This window comes from Haematobia irritans, chromosome 1 (genome assembly GCF_050003625.1).
Source record: "Haematobia irritans isolate KBUSLIRL chromosome 1, ASM5000362v1, whole genome shotgun sequence".
Taxonomy (NCBI): domain Eukaryota; kingdom Metazoa; phylum Arthropoda; class Insecta; order Diptera; family Muscidae; genus Haematobia; species Haematobia irritans.
Window position 1 is genome coordinate 39,275,699 of NC_134397.1, and position 26,607 is coordinate 39,302,305.

The 26,607-nt window shown below is 35.7% G+C and overlaps 2 protein-coding genes and 1 long non-coding RNA gene across 3 annotated transcripts; 2 read left to right on the plus strand and 1 right to left on the minus strand.

Annotated features, from left to right (window-relative positions):
* Positions 1-801: 801 nt before the first annotated feature.
* On the minus strand, positions 802-1,291 carry LOC142238244 (uncharacterized). Its single transcript, XR_012722684.1, has 2 exons — positions 1,053-1,291; positions 802-995 (listed from the first exon to the last, which is right to left on the minus strand). It is a non-coding gene; the product is annotated as an uncharacterized LOC142238244 (long non-coding RNA).
* A 3,523-nt stretch (positions 1,292-4,814) lies between these two features.
* LOC142220641 (ficolin-1-like) lies at positions 4,815-11,840 on the plus strand. Its single transcript, XM_075289880.1, has 6 exons — positions 4,815-4,960; positions 5,017-5,114; positions 5,203-5,243; positions 5,315-5,360; positions 9,737-10,270; positions 11,118-11,840. Exons 1-6 carry the CDS (start codon positions 4,883-4,885, stop codon positions 11,236-11,238), a joined length of 918 nt encoding a protein of 305 aa, XP_075145995.1. The 5' UTR covers positions 4,815-4,882; the 3' UTR covers positions 11,239-11,840.
* Positions 11,841-13,806: 1,966 nt separating this feature from the next.
* Positions 13,807-20,112, plus strand: LOC142238251 (ryncolin-4-like). The gene is made up of 6 exons (XM_075309852.1): positions 13,807-14,010; positions 14,066-14,160; positions 16,950-16,990; positions 17,054-17,099; positions 19,290-19,823; positions 19,890-20,112. The coding sequence occupies exons 1-6, from the start codon at positions 13,942-13,944 to the stop codon at positions 20,005-20,007; spliced, it is 903 nt and encodes a 300-aa protein (XP_075165967.1). The 5' UTR covers positions 13,807-13,941; the 3' UTR covers positions 20,008-20,112.
* Positions 20,113-26,607: the final 6,495 nt, after the last annotated feature.

The following is a 26,607-nucleotide window of genomic DNA, read 5'->3' on the forward strand; positions in this document are numbered from 1 at the left end:
CATTTAGAAGGACGCCAATAAGAGCCCTTTCAAACAATCGGAGAAAGTGCATTTTAAGATAGTTGTAAAAGAATCATTGTGGTCAAGTAAAATACGATTGTTTAGATGTTTATTAATTTTATTACACATTTATAAATTCTTATAAATATAACATTTATAGGACTATCACATCACATTTAACATATTTTTATGCATTAATAAAAGATTGATGTTGAGTTACAAGTTGCACGTTCCATGTTGTAGCGTCTATCAGCCAGTGCTTTTATTCCCAATGGAGGCAGCGTGTCTGGAAAAATATTTGAAAAATTATCACTTTATTCCATTTGGAAAGTCAAAAATTGTTCACCAATATACCTTTCACAATTTTAAGCGAAAGAACTATGTTTTCAGCACTTCATTATGATTTTTATTTAAATAAATTATAAGAAGCTAGTTGTGCTTGGCGTTTCACAAAATATAAAATGGCTCTTGTAACAATAGTGATGGCAAAATACTATCGCAGTTGGCGATTGTTGCAGTGTCACTTCCCTGCCAACATTTTTTGAATTTGGGGACTCTTTTGAGAATCCCCACTACGTCGAAAACAATCATATACGACATCAAAAACTCGTCGGAAAAGCGCCGTCACTATTGAGAAGTTGTACCACGCCAAGTTACTACAAAAATGTTTCGCATGAGTGCAATTATTAGGTGCCTTTATGGATCAATTTAGAACGACGCCAATAAGGGACCCTCCAAACAATCAGAAAAAGTGCATTTTAAGATAGTTGTAAAAGAATCATTGTGGTCGAGTAAAACACGTTTGTTTAGATATTTATTAATTTGATTAAACATTTACAAATTCTTAAAAATATAACATTTATACCACTATCACATTACATTTAACATAATTTTTGGCATTAATGATGATGTTGAGTTACAAGTAGCGAGTTACATGTTGCTGCGTCTATCAACCAGTGTTTTTATTCCATGGAGGCAGCGTGTCTGTAAAATATCTGAAAAACAATCACTTTATTCCATTTGGAAAATCACTAAATTGTTCACCAATATACCTTTCACAATTTTAAGCGTATAATCTATGTTTTCAGAACTTTATTTTCGTTTTTATTTAATTAAAATATAACAAGCTGGTTGCGCTTGTCGTTTCACAAAAAAAAAATGGCTTTTTTAACAGTAGGGATGGCAAATTACTTGCATGTACTTTTTGATGTACCTTTTCATGATGGTTGAAGTGACATTTACGAGTCTGTGGTAACGATGAGGTTGAAATGGAACTTTGAAATGCTGGCAGGGTTACGAGTCTATGGTAGCGATGAGGATGAAATGGAACTTTGAAATGCTGGCAGGGTGGTAGTAGTCACACGGGTTCTTAATTTGACGTACGGCTGCCAGTCGTACTGTGGAATTTAGAGACAGGAATTCTACATGTCTTATGCTATGTTCCCACTGACTCATTCGTTTTTCCCAAACATTTCACCGTTCACACCGAGTTGAAATGTTTTAGTTTGACGGTTTTCATTGAAACTCGAAATTCCCATTTACTCTCAATTCAAATATACGCACCGTTTGTTCAAATAACCGCGATAGCAAAGGGAAAATTTTTTTAGAAATTAGAAATTGGAGGACACCCGAAAACAAATCTTCAGCTTACTATTCCGTACATGAGAAGCAGAAGTACGTAGGCAGTTGAATGTCAGAGTCGATAGTGAAACGACAACGAACTAATTCGAGATTATCGGGCGCACATTAGTCAGCCTTTTGAAATAATCTGTCCACGCCCCTGCAGTTGGTGATCAGATCCGTGGTTGAAAAAAGTGGTCTTCAAGTCGTTTACCGGCAGCACTTGAGATGCGGAAAAAAAATCTTTGTGGCTACCTATAAGGCATATCAGTGGAACGCATTGAAATAACATACAGGCGACAGGATATCTCAGCAGTACATCCCTGGATCATCTCATGTTGAGATCATCTCCACGCCGTGCATAGACTAAACCAATCATCTTCTTATGGATAAACAACTACCACCGAGGAATGTAAGGGGTTGATCTTCATTCTCTAGAGCGTCACAACAACAACAAGAGAAAAGCTTGCCACTATGGTATTACAATGGACTGACTAGTCTAAGTGAGGTATAGAAAATGATTCACAAGATCAGGCAGCTTACCAGGCAGGCCTGAACAGGCTTCTTGAGGATGCCGCAGCCGAGGCGGTGAGGAGTTCGACAACCGACCACAACTCCCACGGCAGACTAGGGTAGGTGAGGTTTTGGCCCAGTGTTGCCAGGTGATTTTTGAATCTTCACCCCAAATCTTAAGAAAAAAACCCCTAAATTGGTCTAGACTTTTTCAAAAGGCCAAAAATTTAAGAATGTAAGAAGTACAAAATAGGCTCCCAAATTTCGTGAAAAACTCCTGTAGTGATACACATTAAAAATTAATTTTAATCAAAGAATATAATAATATGCCTATCAATAAGTTCATCAAACAAAAAAATAAAGAAATAATTTAATGTATAAATGTTTTAAATCAAATTAATTTAAAAATAGGTTTATAGAGTAGAAAAAATAAACAAAAAATCAGTAAATAAAGACATTTTTCGCCACAGAGTCTAAAATTTACAATCGTCTGCCCTTGTAGGTGTTAAGTTATGAGACCCATAATTAAATGAAAATTTAACACTTAAAATGCTTTCGACTGCTAAGTTAAAATAAAGGGTGGTTAAATTGTAAGGGCCGATGTTGAATGTGAACCACCTAAACGCCAAGTTTTTTTCCGAATTTTATTTGACATTTCTCTATTTCAGACTTACTCAATTTGAACCATGGACGTCGTGAATGGGCAGAATGCTTCCAAGAAATGGCAACAGTGGATGATCAATTTTCGAAGAAAGTCATCTTCAGTGATGAGGCACATTTTCACCTCAGTGGATTCGTCAATAAACAGAATTGCCGCATTTGGGCGAATGAGAATCCAAGAGTGATTGTCGAAAAACCAATGCACCCACAAAGAGTGATTGTTTGGTGCGGTTTATGGGCTGGCGGCATCATCGGGCCGTATTTTTTCCAAAATGAGGCCGGTCAGGCAGTTACTGTGAATGGTGTTCGCTATCGTGAGATGAAAACGAACTTTTTATGGCCCGAATTGGAAGATATGGATGTGGACGATATGTGGTTTCAGCAGGATGGTGCCACTTGCCACACAGCTAACGAAACAATGGCTCTTTTACGCAACAAATTCAATGGCCGTGTAATCTCACGTAATGGCGATGTCAATTGGCCGCCAAGGTCATGTGATTTGACACCGTTGGACTTGTTTCTTTGGGGTTATTTGAAAGAAAAGTTGTACGTCGATAAGCCAGCAACAATTAAAGAGCTAAAGGATGAGATAATTCGGCACATTAACGGCATAGAACCTCCATTATGCCTCAGCGTCATCGAAAATTTGGACCATTGGATTAAGGTGTGCCACCGAGGTCACGGCGCCCATTTGGCCGATATTTTGTTCCATACATAATTGAGTAATACCAATATATCATAATAAAATAAAATTACAATAATTTCCTAAATAGTTTGTGTTTTATTCAAAATCAACATCGGCCCTTAACCACCCGATATTTTGTTCCATACATAATTGAGTAATACCAATATATCATAATAAAATAAAAATACAATAATTTCCTAAATAGTTTGTGTTTTATTCAAAATCAATATCGGCCCTTAACCACCCTTTATGATTTCTTAATTTGCTTTTAACAGTGTCAAATATTAAAAATGCTCTCTCAACAGAAGTAATTGAAACGGACAATTAAAATAATGCTAATGCATACTTGCTTATATTTAGAAACTTCGGTTGACTTCCTGCATCTTGTTTCTCCAAATTCACGACAGAATTTTTTAATATTCGGTTGAGAATTGCTCCACTTTATAAAGTCTATAATATTTTTTTACCCCCAAATAAATGTCACCCCAAAAAATCTCTCTAAACGTGAAAAAACCCCTAAATTTGGGGAACCCCAAATTTGGGCCAAAACAGTGCTGCCTAACCTGGCAACACTGTTTTGGCCCAATTAAGCAGCCGCCTCACTTCCCACCTATAAGTGAGTGATAGCAATGTAGCTGACGTGTGGATTCCATCTGCAATCAAGGGACACATGACATGCGTCACCTTTTTGTTGGCCCATCTGCTACTCACCATCAAATCACTCTGGACTCATCCCACCTTAGTCGTAGAGATCCTCGATCAGCACACTTTATCCAAAGATCCAGCAGTCCTGAACAAAATTCATGAGGGTACTGTAGCTGAGGCAGTAAGAAACTACAAATCCTCTTCTAGGAATCCGACCAACGCCCTAGCACCGAAGGAAAGGAAACTTAGTTTGTCCTAACTGAGATAGAAACATGGTAGAGGCGTGTCCTATATTTCTCGCGTCATATTTTCTTTTGCCCATGGTTTTGGAATACTATTAGACTTATGTCTTTACTGTTTTTGATTTAAGACATGCCATTAAGCAAACATGCTACAGAATTACAGTGACCTCTGTTGTTTGCTTATGCAACTATCTCCCAAGATTACTTCTTGAGTTCTTGGACATATTAACTTTTGTCAGCAGGTTTTCCAACAGCCCATACAATAATAATCGATGACCTTCTATAATGCTAACGAGTGACATGCATAATCAAATTAACATTCGCCTAATCCCATCTCTGACTTGAATACAATGCCCTCTTACCTATTTAAAGATCATATTTAAGTAGGTAAATAAATTAAGATTTGTTTTCTTGTGCATAATTAAATTAAAGTCCATGGTCAAATTCTCTGGTGAACTTTCATTATAAGTTCAGATGAAATGCGGAAAATTGCAACAGTTTATTTAGGGAAGTCACAATGTTTAGACGAACACAAATAGGCTTTCTTATAGTATTAATAATTATTTCCTGTAACTGTTTGTTTGGAATTTCAGAGGTAAGTTAAATCTCGGAAAAATGGATAAGAGTATAAACCAATTGTTATTTTTGCAGGATACCGATATAACCAAATCTCCCGGAAATGTTGTGCAACAGAAAATGTTAGCTGATTTGGAAGAAATGAAGAGTTTAATGCAAAATATAAATAGAAGGTATAATTTCCTATCTGAATTAATCTCCCGTAATTAAAAGTAATGCTCTCCAAATTGAGTTAACAGTGATTATCTTGTTTTATTTCAGATTCATGGATAATATTAATAATATAAATGATACAATTAAAGGTATATATCATTATATACATTTTTTTCACACACATTTTCATGTAATAATGTTTTACTTTAAATTTCTCCAGAACTACCTGTATTTGATGTACGTTTTGATCCAATACCAGAGAAATGGTAAGAAAATGTATAGTGGCAACTCTATACAATTTGTTGAAATTCCTTAGGGGTCCTTCAAACGAAAGGATAAAAAGTAGGTCTGTTCGCGTACATTACCAATTACAACAAATATATGCATATATCGTTTCGTTTGTAAACAAATTACATCCAATATTTCAGACAACTTTTAAAAATTTGAAGATCGCGAAAGGGTACATTTACGAACCATATATACATTCGACTATTTCTTGATAGGTTACGTTAGGTTAGGTTATAGAGGATGACAACAAATCCGTAGAAAGGAAAATGGTATCCACTTACCTCAGTAATATTCTGAAAAGAAACCCAGTATCTTGTTTATTCTAAAAGATAATAAAATTAAAATTTCTACTACTCTTGTATTCCATATTATGCGCTTTACAGACTATCAGTTATTCCGGACGGAATGTCCGGAAAAAAGGAATCAGTATCTTATTTATTCTAAAAGATAATGCCGGGCACTTGCACAAAAAGTGGTAGCCTACGGGTCCAGCCATTATCTACAAATATCATTAAGCCAATCCATGTGCTTTCCAAGTGTTTTGTGTCTTATTATGATACATATTGACGGTATCAAATGCTCTCAATGCGCCGCCACTAGAAATCCAGTGTTTCTACTACTCTTGTCTTCCATATTATGCGCTTTACAGACTATCAGTTATTCCGGACGGAATGTCGGTGTTTGGAAACAATTTTACAGTGTGTCGGATCGATACGACTTGTCGGCGATGACTAAATAATCGGTAAATGTGTTATCGATCCCATAAACATGAAGCAGTATCGATCATGCCTTCGGACTTAACTTATAATGTGCACAATATATGGGATATGTTCGACACGAGCACTGTCGTCCGGAATAACTAATCTGCTCGCAACCCACACAGTAAGTCAGTCGTTCCTTTGACATTGACTCTGTAAATATATATATAGGTTGTGGGGGGAAACGTCCGTAACGATGTTATCCATGTCACGTGCACTTTCCTTAGCCAGCACATCTGCTCCTCATTGCCTCTTATTGAAACTCTAATCCCCAACAGTGAGGCGTGGTCCACACAGCCCCCGGGGAATAAACGTCATATAGATTTCTACACGGATGGCTCCAAATTTGATGGAAAAGTGGGTTTCGAAGTATATACGATTACCCAATCACTGTAGTGTTTTTCAGGTAGAAATACTAGCAATATAAAAGGTGGCGAATTGGCCGTAAAGTAATGTTCCCAAAAATATTGGCATTAATATATACTCAGACAATCAACCTTGGATTCTGTGTTCTTAACTCGAAAACGGCCTTCGACTGCCGCAAATCTCTCAACGAGATGGCTGAGCAGTACAATATTTACCTAATATGGGTGCCTGGTCATAGGAACATACCGGGGAACGGCGAAGCGGATGAGTTAGCAAGGTTAGGAACTACGTCACATATTCCAGGGGAACTAAAATCTGTTGGTATGCCTCTGGCTAACTGTTGTAAGCTCTGCATAAGAAGGCTGTTATGATGACAAATGTTCGATGGGAGAATTGCAAGGGTTGTAACGACACCAAACAAATATGGCCCCATTTAAACTTAAACCGCACACTAGATATGCTAGTGTTCTCAAGATGTCAGATTTCACTCCTGATATCTGCTATAACGGGTCACTGCCTTATAGGCGATTTTGCAAAAACAATTGGCGCGAAGTATAATGACTACTGTATGAGCTGTCATGATGCGGTGGAAAAGGAATCACTTATTGTGTGAGTGTCCTGCTTTTTGTGTAAGGAGTAAGCGAATTTTAGGGGCATATAGCTTTTGATTACTGGCCTGGGATGTGGAAAAGGTTAACTTAAGCAGTCTGCTAATGTTTTAATAACAATCGGGTTGGTTCAACAGAAGGAAATAACAGGTTGGCTGATGAGTCCCCTTCTAACAAAGAAAAACACATTTTTTTTTTCAAAATGTTATTATTCAACATAGTTCCCTTCAAGACCGATACAAGGATTATAATGACCTTCCAATTTTTTGATACCATTTTGGTAGTACTCCTTCTGTATTGCCTCAAAATAGGCCTCAGTTTCGGCGATCACCTTTTCATTGCAGCCAAATTTTTTCCCTGCGAGCATCCTTTTGAGGTCTGAGAACTAGAAAAAGTCGCTGGGGGCCAGATCTGGAGAATACGTTTGGTGGGGAAGCAATTCGAAGCACCAATTCATGAATTTTTGCCATCGTTCTCATTGACTTGTGGCTCGGTGCGTTGTCTTGGTGGAACAACACATTTTTCTTCTTCATATGGGTCCGTTTTGCCGCGATTTTGACTTTTAAACGCTCCAATAACGCCATATAATAGTCACTGTTGATGGTTTTTCCCTTCTCAAGATAATCGATAAAAATTATTCCATGCGACTCCCAAAAAACAGAGGCCATTACTTTGCCAGCGGACTTTTGAGTCTTCCCACGCTTCGGAGACGGTTCACCGGTCGCTGTCCACTCAGCCGACTGTCGATTGGACTCATGAGTGTAGTGATGGAGCCATGTTTCATCCATTGTCACATATCGATAGAAAAACTCGGGTGTATTACGAGTTAACAGCTGCAAACACCGCTCAGAATCATCAACACGTTGTTGTTTTTGGTCAAATGTGAGCTCGCGCGGCTCCCATTTTGCACAGAGCTTCCGCATATCCAAATATTGATGAAAGATATGACCAACACGTTCCTTTGATATCTTTAATGCATCTGCTATCTCGATCAACTTCATTTTACGGTCATTCAAAATCATTTTGTGGATTTTTTTGATGTTTTCGTCGGTAACCACCTCTTTCGGGCGTCCACTGCGTTCACCGTCCTCCGTGCTCATTTCACCACGCTTGAATTTTGCATACCAATCAATTATAGTTGATTTCCCTGGGGCAGAGTCCGGAAACTCATTATCAAGCAAAGTTTTTGCTTCCACCGTATTTTTTCCTTCAGAAAACACTATTTTATCAAAACAAAGGAAATTCCTTTTTTTCAATTTTTTTCACAATAACAAAAGTGCCTTCACAAATGACGCTATATCTCACAAACTAAATGACTTACAGACGTCAAATTTTGACACGAATCATTTGAAGGTTGGTACTACATAAAAATAATATGCATTTAATACTAACGAAGCCATCTATGTGCCAGACTTATCAGCCAACCTGTTAATCGAGAAGGTTCTGCTGTTAAAACTAGAAGTGCTTATATATAATAGGTACTTTTAGTTAATGTGGTATAACAATGAACTGAATAGTCTAAGTGAGCCTGAAACTTAATCGGGCTGCCACTTTAACCTAACCTAACCATTACCTCTTATTCCACCATGTACAGTTCAGTAAGAACCCTAAGTTCTCTACGACAGCAGCTGACTACCTTCTACGTTATGTTTATATTATCCAAGACCTTTATTGCTGCCTGATAGTAGCTCCGCAGCTTTGGCAATAGCAAATACCTTCACCTGAAAGATGCTGTATGCGCTGTCCATTCCATATGCCTCCCTGATTCCTAGCTCCTAGTAGATACCACTGCCCGTACCTTCAACCATTTTCGACCCGTCCATATAAATGTTCAGATCTCCAAAATGTATATGCTTTTCTTCCCAGTCGTCTATACTTGGGATAGTCAATCTCTGCCTGTCCTCATATACATGCCTAGTCACCATAGAGATCGTCCTTAAGTGTTGTCCAACTGGGGGAACAAGTTATGTGTGCCTGCAGACCGAGTTTCTAAGCGAGTCCAAGCCTTTTAATCACATGAATATTACCTCAGCTTTCTTCCTGATATGCAGATCAGACGGGCTAATGCTTTAGGTTGAGTCAAAGATCATCCTTGTGCGTAGATACAATTACATGTTGCAAGACTCTATCACCTGGGTTGTCATAGCAGTAACCATCCATATCACCATTTTTTGGATAGGCAAGCTCAAGCATGATCTTCACCTGCTGGAGCTCGAGATCCAGGGTTACAAAAAAGAGCGTCTAGATCAGGCAGCATACCAGGCAGTTCTGAACAGGATTCGTGAGGATACTGTAGCTGAAGCGGTGAGAAGCTACAAGGTTAATTCTGTTCTCGGAATCCGACCACTGCCGGTAGCACCGGGGGAAAGAAACATCTCACGGCAGAGTAGGATACTTTTGGCTCTACTAGGATCAGGCAAGTGCAGCCGCCATAATTCCTAACTATCAGCGTAGCCGACGTGTGTCCCATCTGCAGCCATAGACCACATGACATCTTTTCACTTCCCCACCTTAGTTATAGAGTTCCTTGATTTTCCTTTCTTATTCTTCTTATCTTTATATCAAATTACCTTATTATGTTCGTATATTAATATTTTTTTATATATCTTCTTTTTTTATCAGTAAAACTAAAGATTTACCCATCAATTGCGACCAGGCCACTGCATGTATAAAACGTAATGGTATTTATAAAATTGTAGTTGAAAAATTTAGCAAAGACCCATTTCTGGTCGAATGTGATGCGAAAACTTTAAATGGTGGCTGGCTTCTAATACAACGTCGTCATGATGGTTCAGAGAATTTTTATCGCGATTGGATTTTCTATAAGGATGGCTTTGGTAATATACAAAGCGAATTTTTTATTGGATTGGATAAACTTCATGCTCTGACCAATTATCTGGGGCCACAGGAATTACTAGTAGTCATTGAGGAAGTTGGCGTTTATAAATATGCTCGTTACAGTTCATTTGCCATTGGTAATGAGGAGGAACTATATAAGCTGAAATCATTGGGCCAGTATTCGGGAACTGCTGGTGATTCCCTAGAATCTCATATTAATATGGAATTTACAACCAGGGATCGTGATCATGATAAGGATGTAAGCAATTGTGCTCAGAGATATACGGGGGCATGGTGGTATGATAAATGTCATTTAAGGTAAGTGGAAGAGTAGAGATGTAGAAAGTATCGGCAATAACATCAAATAAGTCAAGATTACTCGAATTGGCGACAAAGACATCACACGCTGCACGAAAGTGGTTCCACGGTATTTTGGCCCATTCCCGTCTTGAGATTATTGGACTATTCAGTCCAATGAGATACCACATCTCTCTTATCACTGAGTGCTGCCCGATTCTATGTTAAGCTCAATGACAAGGGACCTCCTTTTTATAGCCGAGTCCGAACGGCGTTCCACATTGCAGTGAAACCACTTCGAGAAGCTTTGAAACCCTCCGAAATGTCACCAGCATTACTGAAGTGGGATAATCCACAGCTGAAAAACTTACTCTCCAAAATAACTCAGGCGCAAAAGAAAATGAAGTGAGGATCCTCCTTTTAAACCATTCTTGGGTATTCTGTTGGAATATCCATGGTCTGCGATTGAAATGTCTGTCTGCCCAGGGCTCCAATAATGTCTTTAGGACATTTTTCTGATAGTATGGGGAATTTATATTGACTCCATGGTCGAAGAATACCAGCTGGTAGCGACCATCTGCCGTCATTGAGTTCTGGTGGCCAATCGAAGATGTAATTTTTCATTTGACCTCTTTAAACTCGATCACTTTGTTTGTTCACAAACTGCACAATTTGGAATGGCTTCTCATCGGAGAAAATCAAATTCGATAACTGGTCACTTTCGTGAAAGCTAAGCAACTCCTTGACTCTTTCCAGCCTATTTTTACCATATAAAATCCTTCGATAACCTATCAATAAATTGTTTTCCATATGAGCATTTATATAGAACGAAGAGTTTCCTAAATCACACTATTTTTTTCCTTTTCAGTAATTTAAACGGAAAATACGGTGATATTTCATTTGGAAAAGGTATCAATTGGCATACCTATAAGGGTTCCAATCATTCAATTGTGAACGTAAAAATGATGATAAGACGCCGCCGTGAATAGTGTGGGAATCTCACGATTTAAGGAATAGAACGATATGGCAACCACAAATTATCCAACATGAATATGTCGACCTAAATTAAAACTTACAGCGTAATATTTAGACTTCACTTTATGCGCCATCCAGACGATAAGTTTATCCGGAAGGCAGTGCTCGTGTCGCTCATATCCCAGATGTTGGCCACAATATAAGTTAAGTCGGACGGCATAATCGATACTGCTGCTTATTAATGTGATCGATAACACATTTATCGAATATTTAGTCATCGCCGACAATTCGTATCGATTGGCCACACTGTAAGATTCTTTTCAAACACAGACATTCCGTCCGGATAAATTTATATTCTGGACGGCGCATAGAGTACAACACAGTACAATCTCCCTAGTCCGGACGTATATAGTTTCGATTTTTGTTCGGACTACAGTACAAATAAATTTTAAGTAGTTTGGATTGTCCGGACTAGCGAGTGTCCGGATTAGAGAGGTTATACTGTATTTAATAAAATATGTAATTCCTGTAATTCTTCAATATATTTATATAAAAAATTTAATACTTAAATAATTTGCATGTATGCTAATAAAATATGCATAACAAACAAAATAAATGTCTATTAATTCTAGTATAGAAACACTACATTAGGATTAGGGATGTCATTTCGGGATTAATCCCGTCCCGAAATCGCGGTATATTGAGTACTCATTTACTAGTAACTGAAACTAAAATATGAAATTAGTAAATACTAACTAGTACAAGACGAACATAATTAATATTTAAAGCATTTTTATTTATAGCAATTTAAACGGCAAATAATGGAGACCACCGAAGCGGTAAAGGTATCAATTGGCCAAGTTTTAAAGGATTTCAATATTCTATTTCGAGTGTTAAAATGACGATTCGTTATAAAGGGTGATTTGTTGAGAGCTTGATAACTTTTTTAAAAAAAAAACGCATAAAATTTGCAAAATCTCATCGGTTCTTTATTTGAAACGTTAGATTGGTCCATGACATTTACTTTTTGAAGATAATTTCATTTAAATGTTGACCGCGGCTGCGTCTTAGGTGGTCCATTCGGAAAGTCCAATTTTGGGCAACTTTTTCGAGCATTTCGGCTGGAATAGCCCGAATTTCTTCGGAAATGTTGTCTTCCAAAGCTGGAATAGTTGCTGGCTTATTTCTGCAGACTTTAGACTTGACGTAGCCCCACAAAAAATAGTCTAAAGGCGTCAAATCGCATGATCTTGGTGGCCAACTTACCGGTCCATTTCTTGAGATGAATTGTTCTCCGAAGTTTTCCCTCAAAATGGCCATAGAATCGCGAGCTGTGTGGCATGTAGCGCCATCTTGTTGAAACCACATGTCAACCAAGTTCAGTTCTTCCATTTTTGGCAACAAAAAGTTTGTTAGCATCGAACGATAGCGATCGCCATTCACCGTAACGTTGCGTCCAACAGCATCTTTGAAAAAATACGGTCCAATGATTCCACCAGCGTACAAACCACACCAAACAGTGCATTTTTCGGGATGCATGGGCAGTTCTGGTTGCTCTTCACTCCAAATGCGGCAATTTTGCTTATTTACGTAGCCATTCAACCAGAAATGAGCCTCATCGCTGAACAAAATTTGTCGATAAAAAAGCGGATTTTCTGCCAACTTTTCTAGGGCCCATTCACTGAAAATTCGACGTTGTGGCAGATCGTTCGGCTTCAGTTCTTGCACGAGCTGTATTTTATACGGTTTTACACCAAGATCTTTGCGTAAAATCTTCCATGTGGTCGAATAACACAAACCCAATTGCTGCGAACGGCGACGAATCGACATTTCACGGTCTTCAGCAACACTCTCAGAAACAGACGCAATATTCTCTTCTGTACGCACTGTACGCATTCGTGTGGTTGGTTTAATGTCCAATAAAGTAAACTGAGTGCGAAACTTGGTCACAATCGCATTAATTGTTTGCTCACTTGGTCGATTATGTAGACCATAAATCGGACGTAAAGCGCGAAACACATTTCGAACCGAACACTGATTTTGGTAATAAAATTCAATGATTTGCAAGCGTTGCTCGTTAGTAAGTCTATTCATGATGAAATGTCAAAGCATACTGAGCATCTTTCTCTTTGACACCATGTCTGAAATCCCACGTGATCTGTCAAATACTAATGCATGAAAATCCTAACCTCAAAAGAATCACCCTTTATATACAATATAATAAACTTACATTTCTTTCAGATTTTTATTAAAAATTCCTTTCACAAGAAATACGTCGTGGTTCTCATATATCCCGCTTAATTGATAATGGAATTAAAGACTAATTGAGCTTAGAAACATTTTATTAATTATATATTTGATACCTCTATTCCTTGAATGAAGACATTTTTGACAATTTTGTGTATATATATTAATATAATTATGTTTTTTTTTTGTTGGCATGTGTATTTTATGACAGGAATTTTTTTATTTTTGTTTTTTTCTTGCAAAAATTTTAGAGATTAATGTTTATAAAAGCATATATTTAAGATACTCAGTCATTTGTACCATACTTTCCCATTTTACAGGCTTATCAGTATTTTAAATAACGCCATACATTCTTATTCCGGTAATTCATGCTAAATAATTTTAAAATACATCATTGTAGAATTCAGTAACTCATTGTTAAGTTTGCATCGTAACAAGACGCATCGCAATTAACTGATATCAGCCATATAATGGGTCGAAGAATTAATTTAATTGCAATTCTTTTAAATTTTTTATCGTTAATCTTGGGAAATCATGTGGTAATAGAATTTATTGATATTTGTTAAATTATTATAATATTGTATAAAATTTAAGGAGTTTCACATATTAAAACATACCAATGATGCCAATGCCAATGATCATAAGCTTTTGATAGAAACAAGGAATCTCATAATGGACCTGACTCAGAGGTAAATTGTATTGTAAATAGTGTAACTGCCCTCAAAAAAAAAATCAACGAAAGTTTCTATAGGCGATTTAGTGGTGGGTGGTATTCCTCGTATAGGAAGAATGAACTACCTCGCACGAAAATTGAACTAGATTTTGCTTTGTTGTTAAAACCAGGAAAATTTAATGCCCTGTTGTACTTTTTAACTGCAGTTCACGAAATTACATCCTCTGAAAGAAGAAAAAATGAACTAAAAACAAGTAAGGAAAGTCTAAAGTCGGGCGGGGCCGACTATATTATACCCTGCACCACTTTGTAGATCTAAATTTTCGATACCATATCACATCCGTCAAATGTGTTGAGGGCTATATATAAATGTTTGTCCCAAATACATACATTTAAATATCACTCGATCTGGACAGAATTTGATAGACTTCTACAAAATCTATAGACTTAAAATTTAAGTCGGCTAATGCACTAGGGTGGAACACAATGTTAGTAAAAAACAAGTAAGGAAAGTCTAAAGTCGGGCGGGGCCGACTATATTATACCCTGCACCACTTTGTAGATCTACATTTTCGATACCATATTACATCCGTCAAATGTGTTGGGTGCTATATATAAAGGTTTGTCCCAAATACATACATTTAAATATCACTCGATCTGGAAGAATTTGATAGACTTCTACAAAATCTATAGACTCAAAATTTAATTCAGCTAATGCACTAGGGTGGAACACAATGTTAGTAAAAAAATATGGGAAACGTTTAAATCTGAAGCAATTTTAAGGAAACTTCGAAAAAGTTTATTTATGATTTATCGCTCGATATATATGTATTAGAAGTTTAGGAAAATTAGAGTCATTTTTACAACTTTTTGACTAAGCAGTGGCGATTCTACAAGGAAAATGTTGGTATTTTGACCATTTTTGTCGAAATCAGAAAAACATATATGGGAGCTATATCTAAATCTGAACCGATTTCAACCAAATTTGGCACGCATAGCAACAATGCTAATTCTACTCCCTGTGCAAAATTTCAACTAAATCGGAGTTAAAAATTGGTCATATGAGTGTAAATCGGGCGAAAGCTATATATGGGAGATATATCTAAATCTGAACCGATTTCAACCAAATTTAGCACGCATAGCTACAATGCTAATTCTGCTCCCTGTGCAAAATTTCATCTAAATCGGACCAAAAAATTGGCCTCTGTGGTCATATGAGTGTAAATCGGCCGAAAGCTATATATTGGAGCTATATCTAAATCTGAACCGATTTCAACCAAATTTTGCACGCATAGCAACGATGCTAATTCTACTCTGTGTGCAAAATTTCAACTAAATCGGAGCAAAAAATTAGCCTCTGTGGTCATAGGAGTGTAAATCGGGCGAAAGATATATATGGGAGCTATATCTAAATCTGAACCGATTTCAATAAAACTTGGCACACTTGACTATAGTCCTAATTGTTCTTCTTGTGCAAAATTTTAAGTAAATTAGGTTAAAACTCTGGCTTCTGGGGCCATATAAGTCCATATCGGGCGAAATATATATATGGGAGCTATATCTAAATCTGAACCGATTTCTTCCAAAATCAATAGGGATCTATTCTGAGCCAAAACACATACTTGTGCCAAATTTGAAGTCGATTGGACTAAAACTGCGACCTAGACTTTGATTACAAAAATGTGTTCACGGACAGACGGACATCGCTATATCGACTCAAGAGCCCACCCTGAGCATTTTTGCCAAAGACACCATGGGTCTATCTCGTCTCCTTCTGGGTGTTGCAAACATATGCACTAACTTATAATACGCTGTTCCACAATGTGGCGCAGGGTATAATAAAGAAGAAAATCATTGGCGCCAAATCATCACCATTTTAACCATACAGACAAAATATCGGCCAAATGGGCGCCGTGCCCTCGGTGGCACATCTCCATCCGATGGTCCAAATTTTCGATGACGCTGATGCATAATGGAGGTTCTATGCCGTTAATGTGCCGAATTATCTCATCCTTTAGCTCTTGAATTGTTGCTGGCTTATCGACGTACACCTTTTCTTTCAAATAACCCCAAAGAAACAAGTCCAACGGTGTCAAATCACATGACCTTGGCGGCCAATTGACATCGCCATTACGTGAGATTACACGGCCATTGAATTTGTTGCGCAAAAGAGCCATTGTTTCGTTAGCTGTGTGGCAAGTGGCACCATCCTGCTGAAACCACATATCGTCCACATCCATATCTTCCAATTCGGGCCATAAAAAGTTCGTTTTCATCTCACGATAGCGAACACCATTCACAGTAACTGCCTGACCGGCCTCATTTTGGAAAAAATACGGCCCGATGATGCCGCCAGCCCATAAACCGCACCAAACAGTCACTCTTTGTGGGTGCATTGGTTTTTCGACAATCACTCTTGGATTCTCATTCGCCCAAATGCGGCAATTCTGTTTATTGACGAATCCACTGAGGTGATAATGTGCCTCATCACTGAAGATGATTTTCTTCGAAAATTTTCATAATAAGTCTGGATAACTTTAACACGTTGTTGGATTGTGTATCTCTCCATGGTTCAAATTGAGTAAGTCTGAAATAGAGAAATGTGAAATAAAATTCGGAAAAAACTTGGCGTTTAGGTGTGGTTCACATTCAACATCGGCACTTACAATGTAACTACCCTTTATATATTTTGTTTTATTCTGTGAACATTCGATATAAGCAATTGTCTTAATTGTAATTCCATTTTAATAACAAAATTCTAAGAAATTCCCTTTCATCTGAATTCTTATTTCATTTTTCCTATAGATTTGATGATAAACAAAAACAAGAAGAATCACTAAACAAAGGTATGTTTGAATATTATTTTAAGAAGAATTTTTCATAATATCCTATCAATCGAAATATTTTAGAGATGCCGATATTTGATATAAGATGCGATGTTATGCCAGAAAAATGGTAAGTTAAGTTACTTTGTATCTGGGACCAAAATGAATTGAATTTAATTTAAATTATGTTATTCTTAGCAATAACATAAGTTAATATGATCTATCATATTTGTTGCACGCATGAATGGAATATGATCGCCTCAAATCTATAGATATACAATTTTGACAAAATTTTCTATAGAAATAAATTATTGACAAAATTTTCTATAAAAATAAAATTTCGAAAAAATTTTTTATGGGAACAAAAATTTTACAAAATTTTCTATAGAAATAAAAATTTAACAATTTTTTTTATAGAAATACAATTTTAACAAAATTGCTATAGAAATTTAATTTTGACAAAATTTTCTATAGAAATAAAATTTTGAAAAAATTTTCTATAGAAATAAAATTTTTAAAAAATTTTCTATAGAAATAAAATTTTGAAAAATTTTTTTTAGAAATAAAATTTTGACAAAATTTACTATAAAAATAAAATTTTGACAAAATTTTCTATAGAAATAAAATTTTGACAAAATTTACTATAAAAATAAAATTTTGACAAAATTTTCTATAGAAATAAAATTTTGACAAAATTTTCTAGAGAAATAAAATTTTGACAATATTTTCTTTAGAAATAAAATTTTGACAAAATTTTCTATAGAAATAAAATGTTGACAACATTTTCTATAGAAATGAAAATTTGAAAAATTTTTTTTTATAGAAATACAATTTTAACAAAATTGCTATAGAAATAAAATTTTGAAAAAATTTTCTTTAGAAATAAAATTTTGACATAATTTTCTATAGAAATAAAATGTCGACAAAATTTTCTATAGAAATGAAAATTTGACAATTTTTTTATAGAAATACAATTTTAACAAAATTGCTATAGAAATTTAATTTTGACAAAATTTTCTATAGAAATAAAAGTTTGAAAAAATTTTCTATAGAAATAAAATTTTGACAAAATTTACTATAAAAATAAAATTTTGACAAAGTTTTCTATAGAAATAAAATTTTGACAAAATTTTCTATAGAAATAAAATTTTGACAAAATTTTCTAGAGAAATAAAATTTTGACAAATTTTCTTTGGAAATAAAATTTTGACAAATTTTCTATAGAAATAAAATGTTGACAAAATTTTCTATAGAAATAAAATTTTCTATGAAAATGAAATTGTGAAAACATTTTCTATAGAAATAAAATTTTGACAAAATTTTCTATAGAAATAAATTGTTGACAAAAATTTCTATAGAAATAACATTTTTTATCTCTATAGAAAATTTTGTCAAAATTTTATTTTCATAGAAAATGTTGTCAAAATTTTATTTTCATAGAATATTTTGTCAAGATTTTATTTCTATAGACAATTTTGTCAAAATTTTATTTCTATAGACAATTTTGTCAAAATGTTATTTCTATAGACAATTTTGTCAAAATTTTATTTCTATAGAAAATTTTATTTCTATAGAACATTTTGTCAAAATTTTATTTCTAAAGGAGCCCTTGACAATAATTTTCCAATAGAATTTTATTTGAAATTTAGCGAAAAGTACCTTTTCGTTCAAAAAATACCTTTTTTGTACTTTCTTAAAAATTGTATTTTCCATCCCTGGTAGTTATTATAGCATTTATTGTTTTTGGCTGTTGCTATTTTATTACTAACATGTACACCTCTTGTGATAAATTTGACACAAACCTCATTCCTGTCATTACACAAAAAAAAAATGTCTCGTTAAATTAAGCAGATTTTTATTATAATTTATTACAATCATATATTCTCCATTAACATAAGATAAGCCTGCATAAATGTTACTATCATTGCTCTCCATACTTAATGTTACTCTTTCTTACAATGAGAGATATCTCATTTTATTTCCCACTGAAATAACTGGTTGCTTTCATTCTAAACTTGTGTTGGTTAACATGCATAAATGTTACTATCATTGCTCTCCATACTTAATGTTACTCTTTCTTACAATGAGAGATATCTCATTTTATTTCCCACTGAAATAACTGGTTGCTTTCATTCTAAACTTGTATTGGGTAACATGACTGTTGTAACATTTATAGTTTTTGGATGTTGCTATTTTATTAGTAATATTTGCATCTCTTGTGATATATTTGACACAAACCACTTTTTTAGCGTTTTAATTTAATTATTTAATTTATCACATTGCTTTGTTTCTTTTCTCATTTTTGCTCTCGCTCCTATAGTCAGAGGAATTATACTCCTACGAATTGTGATGACGCTACTAGTTGCACTAAACGCAGCGGCCTCTATAAAATTCAAATCAATGCCTATAGTAATGAAAGTTTTTTGGTTGAATGTGATGCCAAAACGGAAAATGGAGGTTGGATTGTAATACAAAAACGCCAAGATGGGTCGGAAAATTTCTATCGTAATTGGACTGAATATAAAAATGGATTTGGTAATGCCCCCGGAGAATTTTGGATTGGCCTAGACAAATTGTATGCTCTAACCAATTATTTGGGACCACAAGAATTGCTGATTATTCTAAGAGATAAAGATGATGAAAGATATGCTCGCTACAGTAATTTTCAGATATCCAATGAAAGTGATTTCTATATGCTTAAAACGTTGGGGAAATATATAGGAAATGCTGGCGACTCAATGCTTTACCAATTGAGGATGAAATTTTCCACAAAAGATCAAGATAATGATCTACGTGCGACCAATTGTGCTACGGAATATATGGGAGCCTGGTGGTATGCATCTTGTTATAGAAGGTAAAGATGAATATTAGAATGGGTATTTGATATTTGATTTAAAAACTGTGTCTTCTTTTTTGGCAGCAATCTGAATGGAAAATATGGAGTTGACAAACAGCAAGGCATCAATTGGAATAGTTTTCAAGGTGATAGTAATTCTCTTGAATATGTCAAGATGATGATACGTCGCCGAAGGGAGTAAATTATTTATTTTTATTTAAAAAACTGGAATTGATTTGTTTTTTGCAAGGCTCATGTTTGAAATTAATTATATTAAAGATGAAAAATTCCATACTATTATTGAAAATTTTCATAATATTTTATTATGGTACAGCATAATATTATGGTACAGCATGAATGGCGTTCTTGAGTGGCTTCCAGTAGAAAATGTGTCTAAACTGGTAATTCAGTATTCCAAAGAAAGGTATATACTAGGATAAAAATTTATATTTTATGATCCTCCATTCACTAAATAGCCTTCATCCTTTGCCTTTCGATAGTAAAAAAAACCCTAGTAGCCATTTATACTCGAAATCCTTAAATCACAATTGCACACTGTTGCATGAATCATGATCAGAAAAAAAAACATTCAACATAGGCTGCAAATATTTGTTGAATTCATTTCATTCTTTGCCTTTATCCATCAAACAAACATCAGATAGTGCTTAGTGAATTTGTTTGTCTTAAACTAACAGATTCACTTCTTCAGCAACTATGTCAAAATTTTGAGCAATAAACTTCCTCTATAACATAAGAGGTTAACCTAAAATGTAAATGCAAATATAGGAGGATAATTTGAAAATTTGGGCAATCTTTACGTTGGAGTTTCTGTAAAATTTAAAGTTATTTCCAAATAATTACCGATGCTAATATTAACATATTTTACTTGAATTAAAAAAAAAACAAGTAAGGAAAGTCTAAAGTCGGGCGGTTATCACAATGGACTGAATAGTGAATAGTCTAAGTGAGCCTGAATCTTAATCGGGCTGCCACTTTAACCTAACCTTAACCTAAAGTCGGGCGGTGCCGACTATATTATACCCTAAATCTAAATTTTCGATACCATATCACATCCGTCAAATGTGTTGGGGGTATATAAAAAGATTTGTCCCAAATACATACATATAAATATCACTCGATCTAGACAGAATTTGATAGACTTCTACAAAATCTATAGACTCAAAATTTATGTCGGCAATGTCTGAAGCAATTTTAAGGAAACTTCGAAAAAGTTTATTTATGATTTATCGCTCGATATATATGTTTTAGAAGTTTAGGAAAATTAGAGTCATATTGACAACTTTTTGACTAAGCAGTGGCGATTTTACAAGGAATATGTTGGTATTTTGACCATTTTTGTCGAAATCAGAAAAACATATATATGGGAGCTATATCTAAATCTGAACCGATTTCAACCAAATTTGGCACGCATAGCAGCAATGCTAATTCTACTCTCTGTGCAAAATTTCAACTAAATCGGAGTTAAAAATTGGCCTCAAGCTCTTAACAAATCACCCTTTATATGGGAGCTATATCTAAATCTGAACCGATTTCAACCAAATTTGGCACGCATTGCTACAAAACTAATTCTACTCCTTGTGCAAAATGTCAACTAAATCGGAGCAAAAAATTGGCCTCTGTGGTCATATATGTGTAAATCGGGCGAAAGCTATACATGGGAGCTATATCTAAATCTGAACCGATTTCAACCAAATTTGGCACGCATAGCAACAATGCTAATTCTACTCCCTGTGCAAAATTTCAACTAAATCGGAGCAAAAAATTTGCCTCTGTGGTCATATGAGTGTAAATCGGGCGAAAACTATATATGGGAGCTATATCTAAATCTGAACCGATTTCAACCAAATTTAGCACGTATACCTACAATTCTACTCCCTGTGCAAAATTTCAACTAAATCGGAGTTAAAAATTGACCTCTGTGGTCATATGAGTGTAAATCGGGCGAAAGCTATATATGGGAGATATATCTAAATATGAACCGATTACAACCAAATTTGGCACGCATAGCAACAATGCTAATTCTACTCCCTGTGCAAAATTTCAATTAAATCGGAGCAAAAAATTAGCCTCTGTGGTCATATGAGTGTAAATCGGGCGAAAACTATATACGGGAGCTAATCTAAATCTGAACCGATTTCAACCAAATTTGGCACGCATAGCAACAATGCTAATTCTACTCCCTGTGCAAAGTTTCAACTAAATCGGAGTTAAAAATTGGCCTCTGTGGTCATATGAGTGTAAATCGGGCGAAAGCTATATATGGGAGATATATCTAAATCTGAACCGATTTAAACCAAATTTGGCACGCATAGCTACAATGATAATTCTACTCCCTGTGCAAAATTTCAACTAAATTGGAGGAAAAAATTAGCCTCGGGCGAAAGCTATATATGGGAGTTATCTAAATCTGAACCGGTTTCAACCAAATTTGACACGCATAGCTGCAATGCTAATTCTACTCCCTGTGCAAAATTTCAACTAAATTGGGGTAAAACTCTGGCTTCTGGGACCGTATTTGTCCATATCGGGCGAAAGATATATATGGGAGCTATATCTAAATCTGAACAGATTTCAATAAAATTTGGCACACTTGACTATAGTTCTTGTGCTAAATTTTAAGTAAATTAGGGTAAAACGCTGGGTTCTGGGGCCATATAAGTCCATATCGGGCGAAATATATATATGGGAGCTATATCTAAATCTGAACCGATTTCTTCCAAAATCAATAGGGATCTATTCTGAGCCAAAACACATACTTGTGCCAATTTTGAAGTCGATTGGACTAAAACTGCGACCTAGACTTTGATTACAAAAATGTGTTCACGGACAGACGGACATGGCTATATCGACTCAGGAGCCCACCCTAAGCATTTTTGCCAAAGACACCATGTGTCTATCTCGTCTCCTTCTGGGTGTTGCAAACATATGCACTAACTTATAATACCCTGTTCCACAGTGTGGAGAAGGTTATAATTATATTTTTTAAAATTTTTTACCCAGCTTTACCGTCCGTCCGTTGAAATCACGCTAACATCCGAACGAAACAAGCTAACAGTTTGGGTGATAAGTCCCCGGTCTAACAAAGAAAATCAAATTTTTTTTGTCAAAATTCGTTTTTATTATTCAACATAGTTCCCTTCAAGAGCGATACAACGATTTAACAACCTTCCAATTTTGTGATACCATTTTGGTAGTACTCCTTCGGTTTAGCCTCAAAATAGGCCTCAGTTTCGACGATCACCTATTCATTGCAGCCAAATTTTTTCCCCGCGAGCATCCTTTTGAGGTCTGAGAACAAGAAAAAGTCGCTGGGGGCCAGATCTGGAGAATACGGAGGGTGGGGAAGCAATTCGAAGCCCAATTCATGCATTTTTGCCATCGTTCTCAATGACTTGTGGCACGGTGCGTTGTCTTGGTGGAACAACACGTTTTTCTTCTTCATATGGGGTCTTTTTCCGCGATTTCGACCTTCAAACGCTCCAATAACGCCATATAATAGTCACTGTTGATGGTTTTTCCCTTTTCAAGATAATAGATAAAAATTATTCCATGCGCATCCCAAAAAACAGAGGCCTTTACTTTGCCAGCGGACTTTTGAGTCTTTCCACGCTTTGGAGACGGTTCACAGGTCGCTGTCCACTCAGCCGACTGTCGATTGGACTCAGGAGTGTAGTGATGGAGCCATGTTTCATCCATTGTCACATATCGACGAAAAAACTGGGGTGTATTACGAGTTAACAGCTGCAAACACCGCTCAGAATCATCAACACGTTGTTGTTTTTGGTCAAATGTGAGCTCGCGCGGCACCCATTTTGCATAGAGCTGGATTTTTTGATGTTTTCGTCGGTAACCACCTCTTTCGGGCGTCCACTGCGTTCCTTCCTTTTCCTTTTTTTCTCTTTTTTTCACAATAACAAAAGTTGCTTCACAAAAGACGCTCTATCTCACAAACTAATTGACTTACAGACGTCAAATTTTGACACGAATCATTTGAAGGTTGGTACTATATAAAAATAATATACATTTAATACTAGCGACGCCATCTATGCGTCAGACCGGGGACTTATCAGACAACCTGTTATCGACTTGAAACTTGGCACAATTAGTTGTTATTAATGTAGGTCAGATGGTATTGCAAATGGGCCATATCGGTCCACTTTTACGTATAGCCCCCATATAAACGGACCTCCAAATTTGGCTTGCAGACCCTCTAAGAGAAGCAAATTTCATCCGATCCGGCTGAAATTTAGTACATGGTGTTAGTATACGGTCTCTAACAACCATGCAAAAATTGGTCCGCATCGGTCCATAATTATATATAGCCCCCATATAAACCGATCGCCTGATTTGGCTTTCGGAGCCTCTAAGAGAAGCAAATTTCATCCGATCTGGCTGAAATTTAGTACGTGATGTTAGTATATGGTCTCTAACAACCATACAAAAATTGGTCCGCATCGGTCCATAATTATATATAGCCCCCATATAAACCCATCCCCCATTTGGCTTGCGGAGCCTCTAAGAGAAGCAAATTTCATCCGATCCGGCTGAAATTTGGTACATGGTGTAAGTATATGGTCTCTAATGGTCGTGCAAAAATTGGTCGATATCGGTCCATAATTATATATAGGCTCCATATAAACCGATCCCCTGATTTGACCTCCGGAGCACCTTGGAAGAGCAAAATTCTTCCCATTCGGTTGAAATTTGGTACGTGATGTTAGTATATGGTAACCAACAACCATGCAGGAATTGGTTCATATCAGTCCATAATTATATATAGCACCTATATAAACCGATCCCCAGATTTGACCTCCGGTGCCTTTTGAAGAAGCAAAATTCTTCCGATCTGGTTGAAATTTGGTACGTGGTGGTAGTATATGATATTTAACAACCATGCCAAAAGTGGTCCATATCAGTCCATAATCATATTTTGGAGCCGAGATTTGGTTTTGGAGCCTCTTGGAGGAGCAAATTTCATCCGAGTCAGTTGAAAATTGGTACATTGTGCTAGTATATGGCCGTTAACAACTAGGTCCGTATCGGTCTATAGTTATATATAGCCCTCAGATAAATCGATCACCAATCACACAAAAATTAGTCCATATCAATAATTGTATATAGCCCATATAAGCGACGCCCATATTTCAATTCTGGCTCTCTACGTACCCTGCAAAAGTCCATATCGATTCGTAATTATTTGTAGACTTACATATACATGCCTTTTTTGTCTAATATATACCACGTATGGACTAACTCACAATTTAGAAAACGATGTTAAGAAGTTTTAAGGTACCACAACCCAATTAATTCGATTGTGGATGACAGTTTTTCGTAGAAGTTTCTACGCAATCCATGGTGGAGGGTACATAAGATTCGGCCTGGCCGAACTTACGGCCGTTTATACTTGTTTATTTTCCCCTTACTTTATTTATATGAAATCTAATTACTGTAAACTTTTTTCGTCCGAGTTTTTAGTGTATAATTGAAGAGGATTTTAGAGCAAAATCTGGATTTCACTTTCTTTATAAATTTCCCCAAAATTAATGTACTTCCTAATATAGTAAATTAATTTTGTATTAAATGTTAGTATTTCAGTGTGTTTATATTTGTTATACAAATAACTTTATCTTAATTTACTTTCTTCTTCTTCTTCTCAATAAACTTACAAAAGAAACTGAAAAGCTACAGAAAGCCAATTTCTGAGATTTTATTGATATTTGTATATGTGTGCATTCTTTTAACCATGCATATATGCATGCATTCTATATAGAATGATATACCAAAATCCACACTCACCAACACGAACTCATTTGTTTACTTTAAGAATTCACAATGCCGCTCAGCAAAAGAATTGTCAGCATAAACCTTCCGCAGTGTTGCCAACTCCCCAAGGTCAAAAAGCACCAAAAATATATTATAAATTCTAACATACCACCTTCCACCACAAAATCGAAAATTAAATGCTCTACTAAAAAAAAAAAAAAAAACAAAAAAAAAACTTCCGAAGATGTATTATAGAACTTTTGTGAATTGATTTTTAAGAAGTTAAGGTGGGTATTAAGATCGAGTTTAGCTGCTAAAATAGTCATTTTTTTCACTATAATAGGAGCCACCGTGGTGCAATGGTTAGCATGCCCGCCTTGCATACACAAAGTCGTGGGTTCGATTCCTGCTACGACCGAACACCAAAAAGTTTTTCAGCGGTGGATTATCCCACCTCAGTAATGCTGGTGACATTTCTGAGGGTTTCAAAGCTTCTCTAAGTGGTTTCACTGGAATGTGGAACGCCGTTCGGACTCGGCTATAAAAAGGAGGTCCCTTGTCATTGAGCTTAACATGGAATCGGGCAGCACTCAGTGATAAGAGAGAAGTTCACCACTGTGGTATCACAATGGACTGAATAGTCTAAGTGAGCCTGATACATCGGGCTGCCACATAACCTAACCTAACCTAACCTTCACTATAATAATAATTCATTTTAAGGAATACAAACTTTGTGAAAATTTACTTTTGGCTATTCCCCATAATAAAATTTGCAGCAAATATGCCTTTTTTACTGATATAGTTTTCACTTTAGCGGCAAAACTCGAACTTAGTACTAACCATTATGAACCGCTATTCAAGTATACACTTTGATCAGTTTTAATGCTTTCGTCTAATTCATTTTGATCAGTGATGTTTTTCAACTTTCAAAATATTAATATATGGAAGGAGTCTATTGCTTATTTCAGTTGAGCGTGCTTTTGTGAATTTAATACAAACGTTTTTAATGACATCTTTA

Coding starts and splice junctions, on each gene's coding strand:
- LOC142220641 (XM_075289880.1), top strand. CDS start 4,883: ATGTTTAGACGAACACAAATAGGCTTTCTTATAGTATTAATAATTATT. Junction 4,961..5,016: donor GTTTGTTTGGAATTTCAGAG/GTAAGTTAAATC, acceptor TTATTTTTGCAG/GATACCGATATAACCAAATC. Junction 10,271..11,117: donor TATGATAAATGTCATTTAAG/GTAAGTGGAAGA, acceptor TTTCCTTTTCAG/TAATTTAAACGGAAAATACG.
- LOC142238251 (XM_075309852.1), top strand. CDS start 13,942: ATGGGTCGAAGAATTAATTTAATTGCAATTCTTTTAAATTTTTTATCG. Junction 14,011..14,065: donor TAATCTTGGGAAATCATGTG/GTAATAGAATTT, acceptor ATAAAATTTAAG/GAGTTTCACATATTAAAACA. Junction 17,100..19,289: donor GATGTTATGCCAGAAAAATG/GTAAGTTAAGTT, acceptor TCGCTCCTATAG/TCAGAGGAATTATACTCCTA.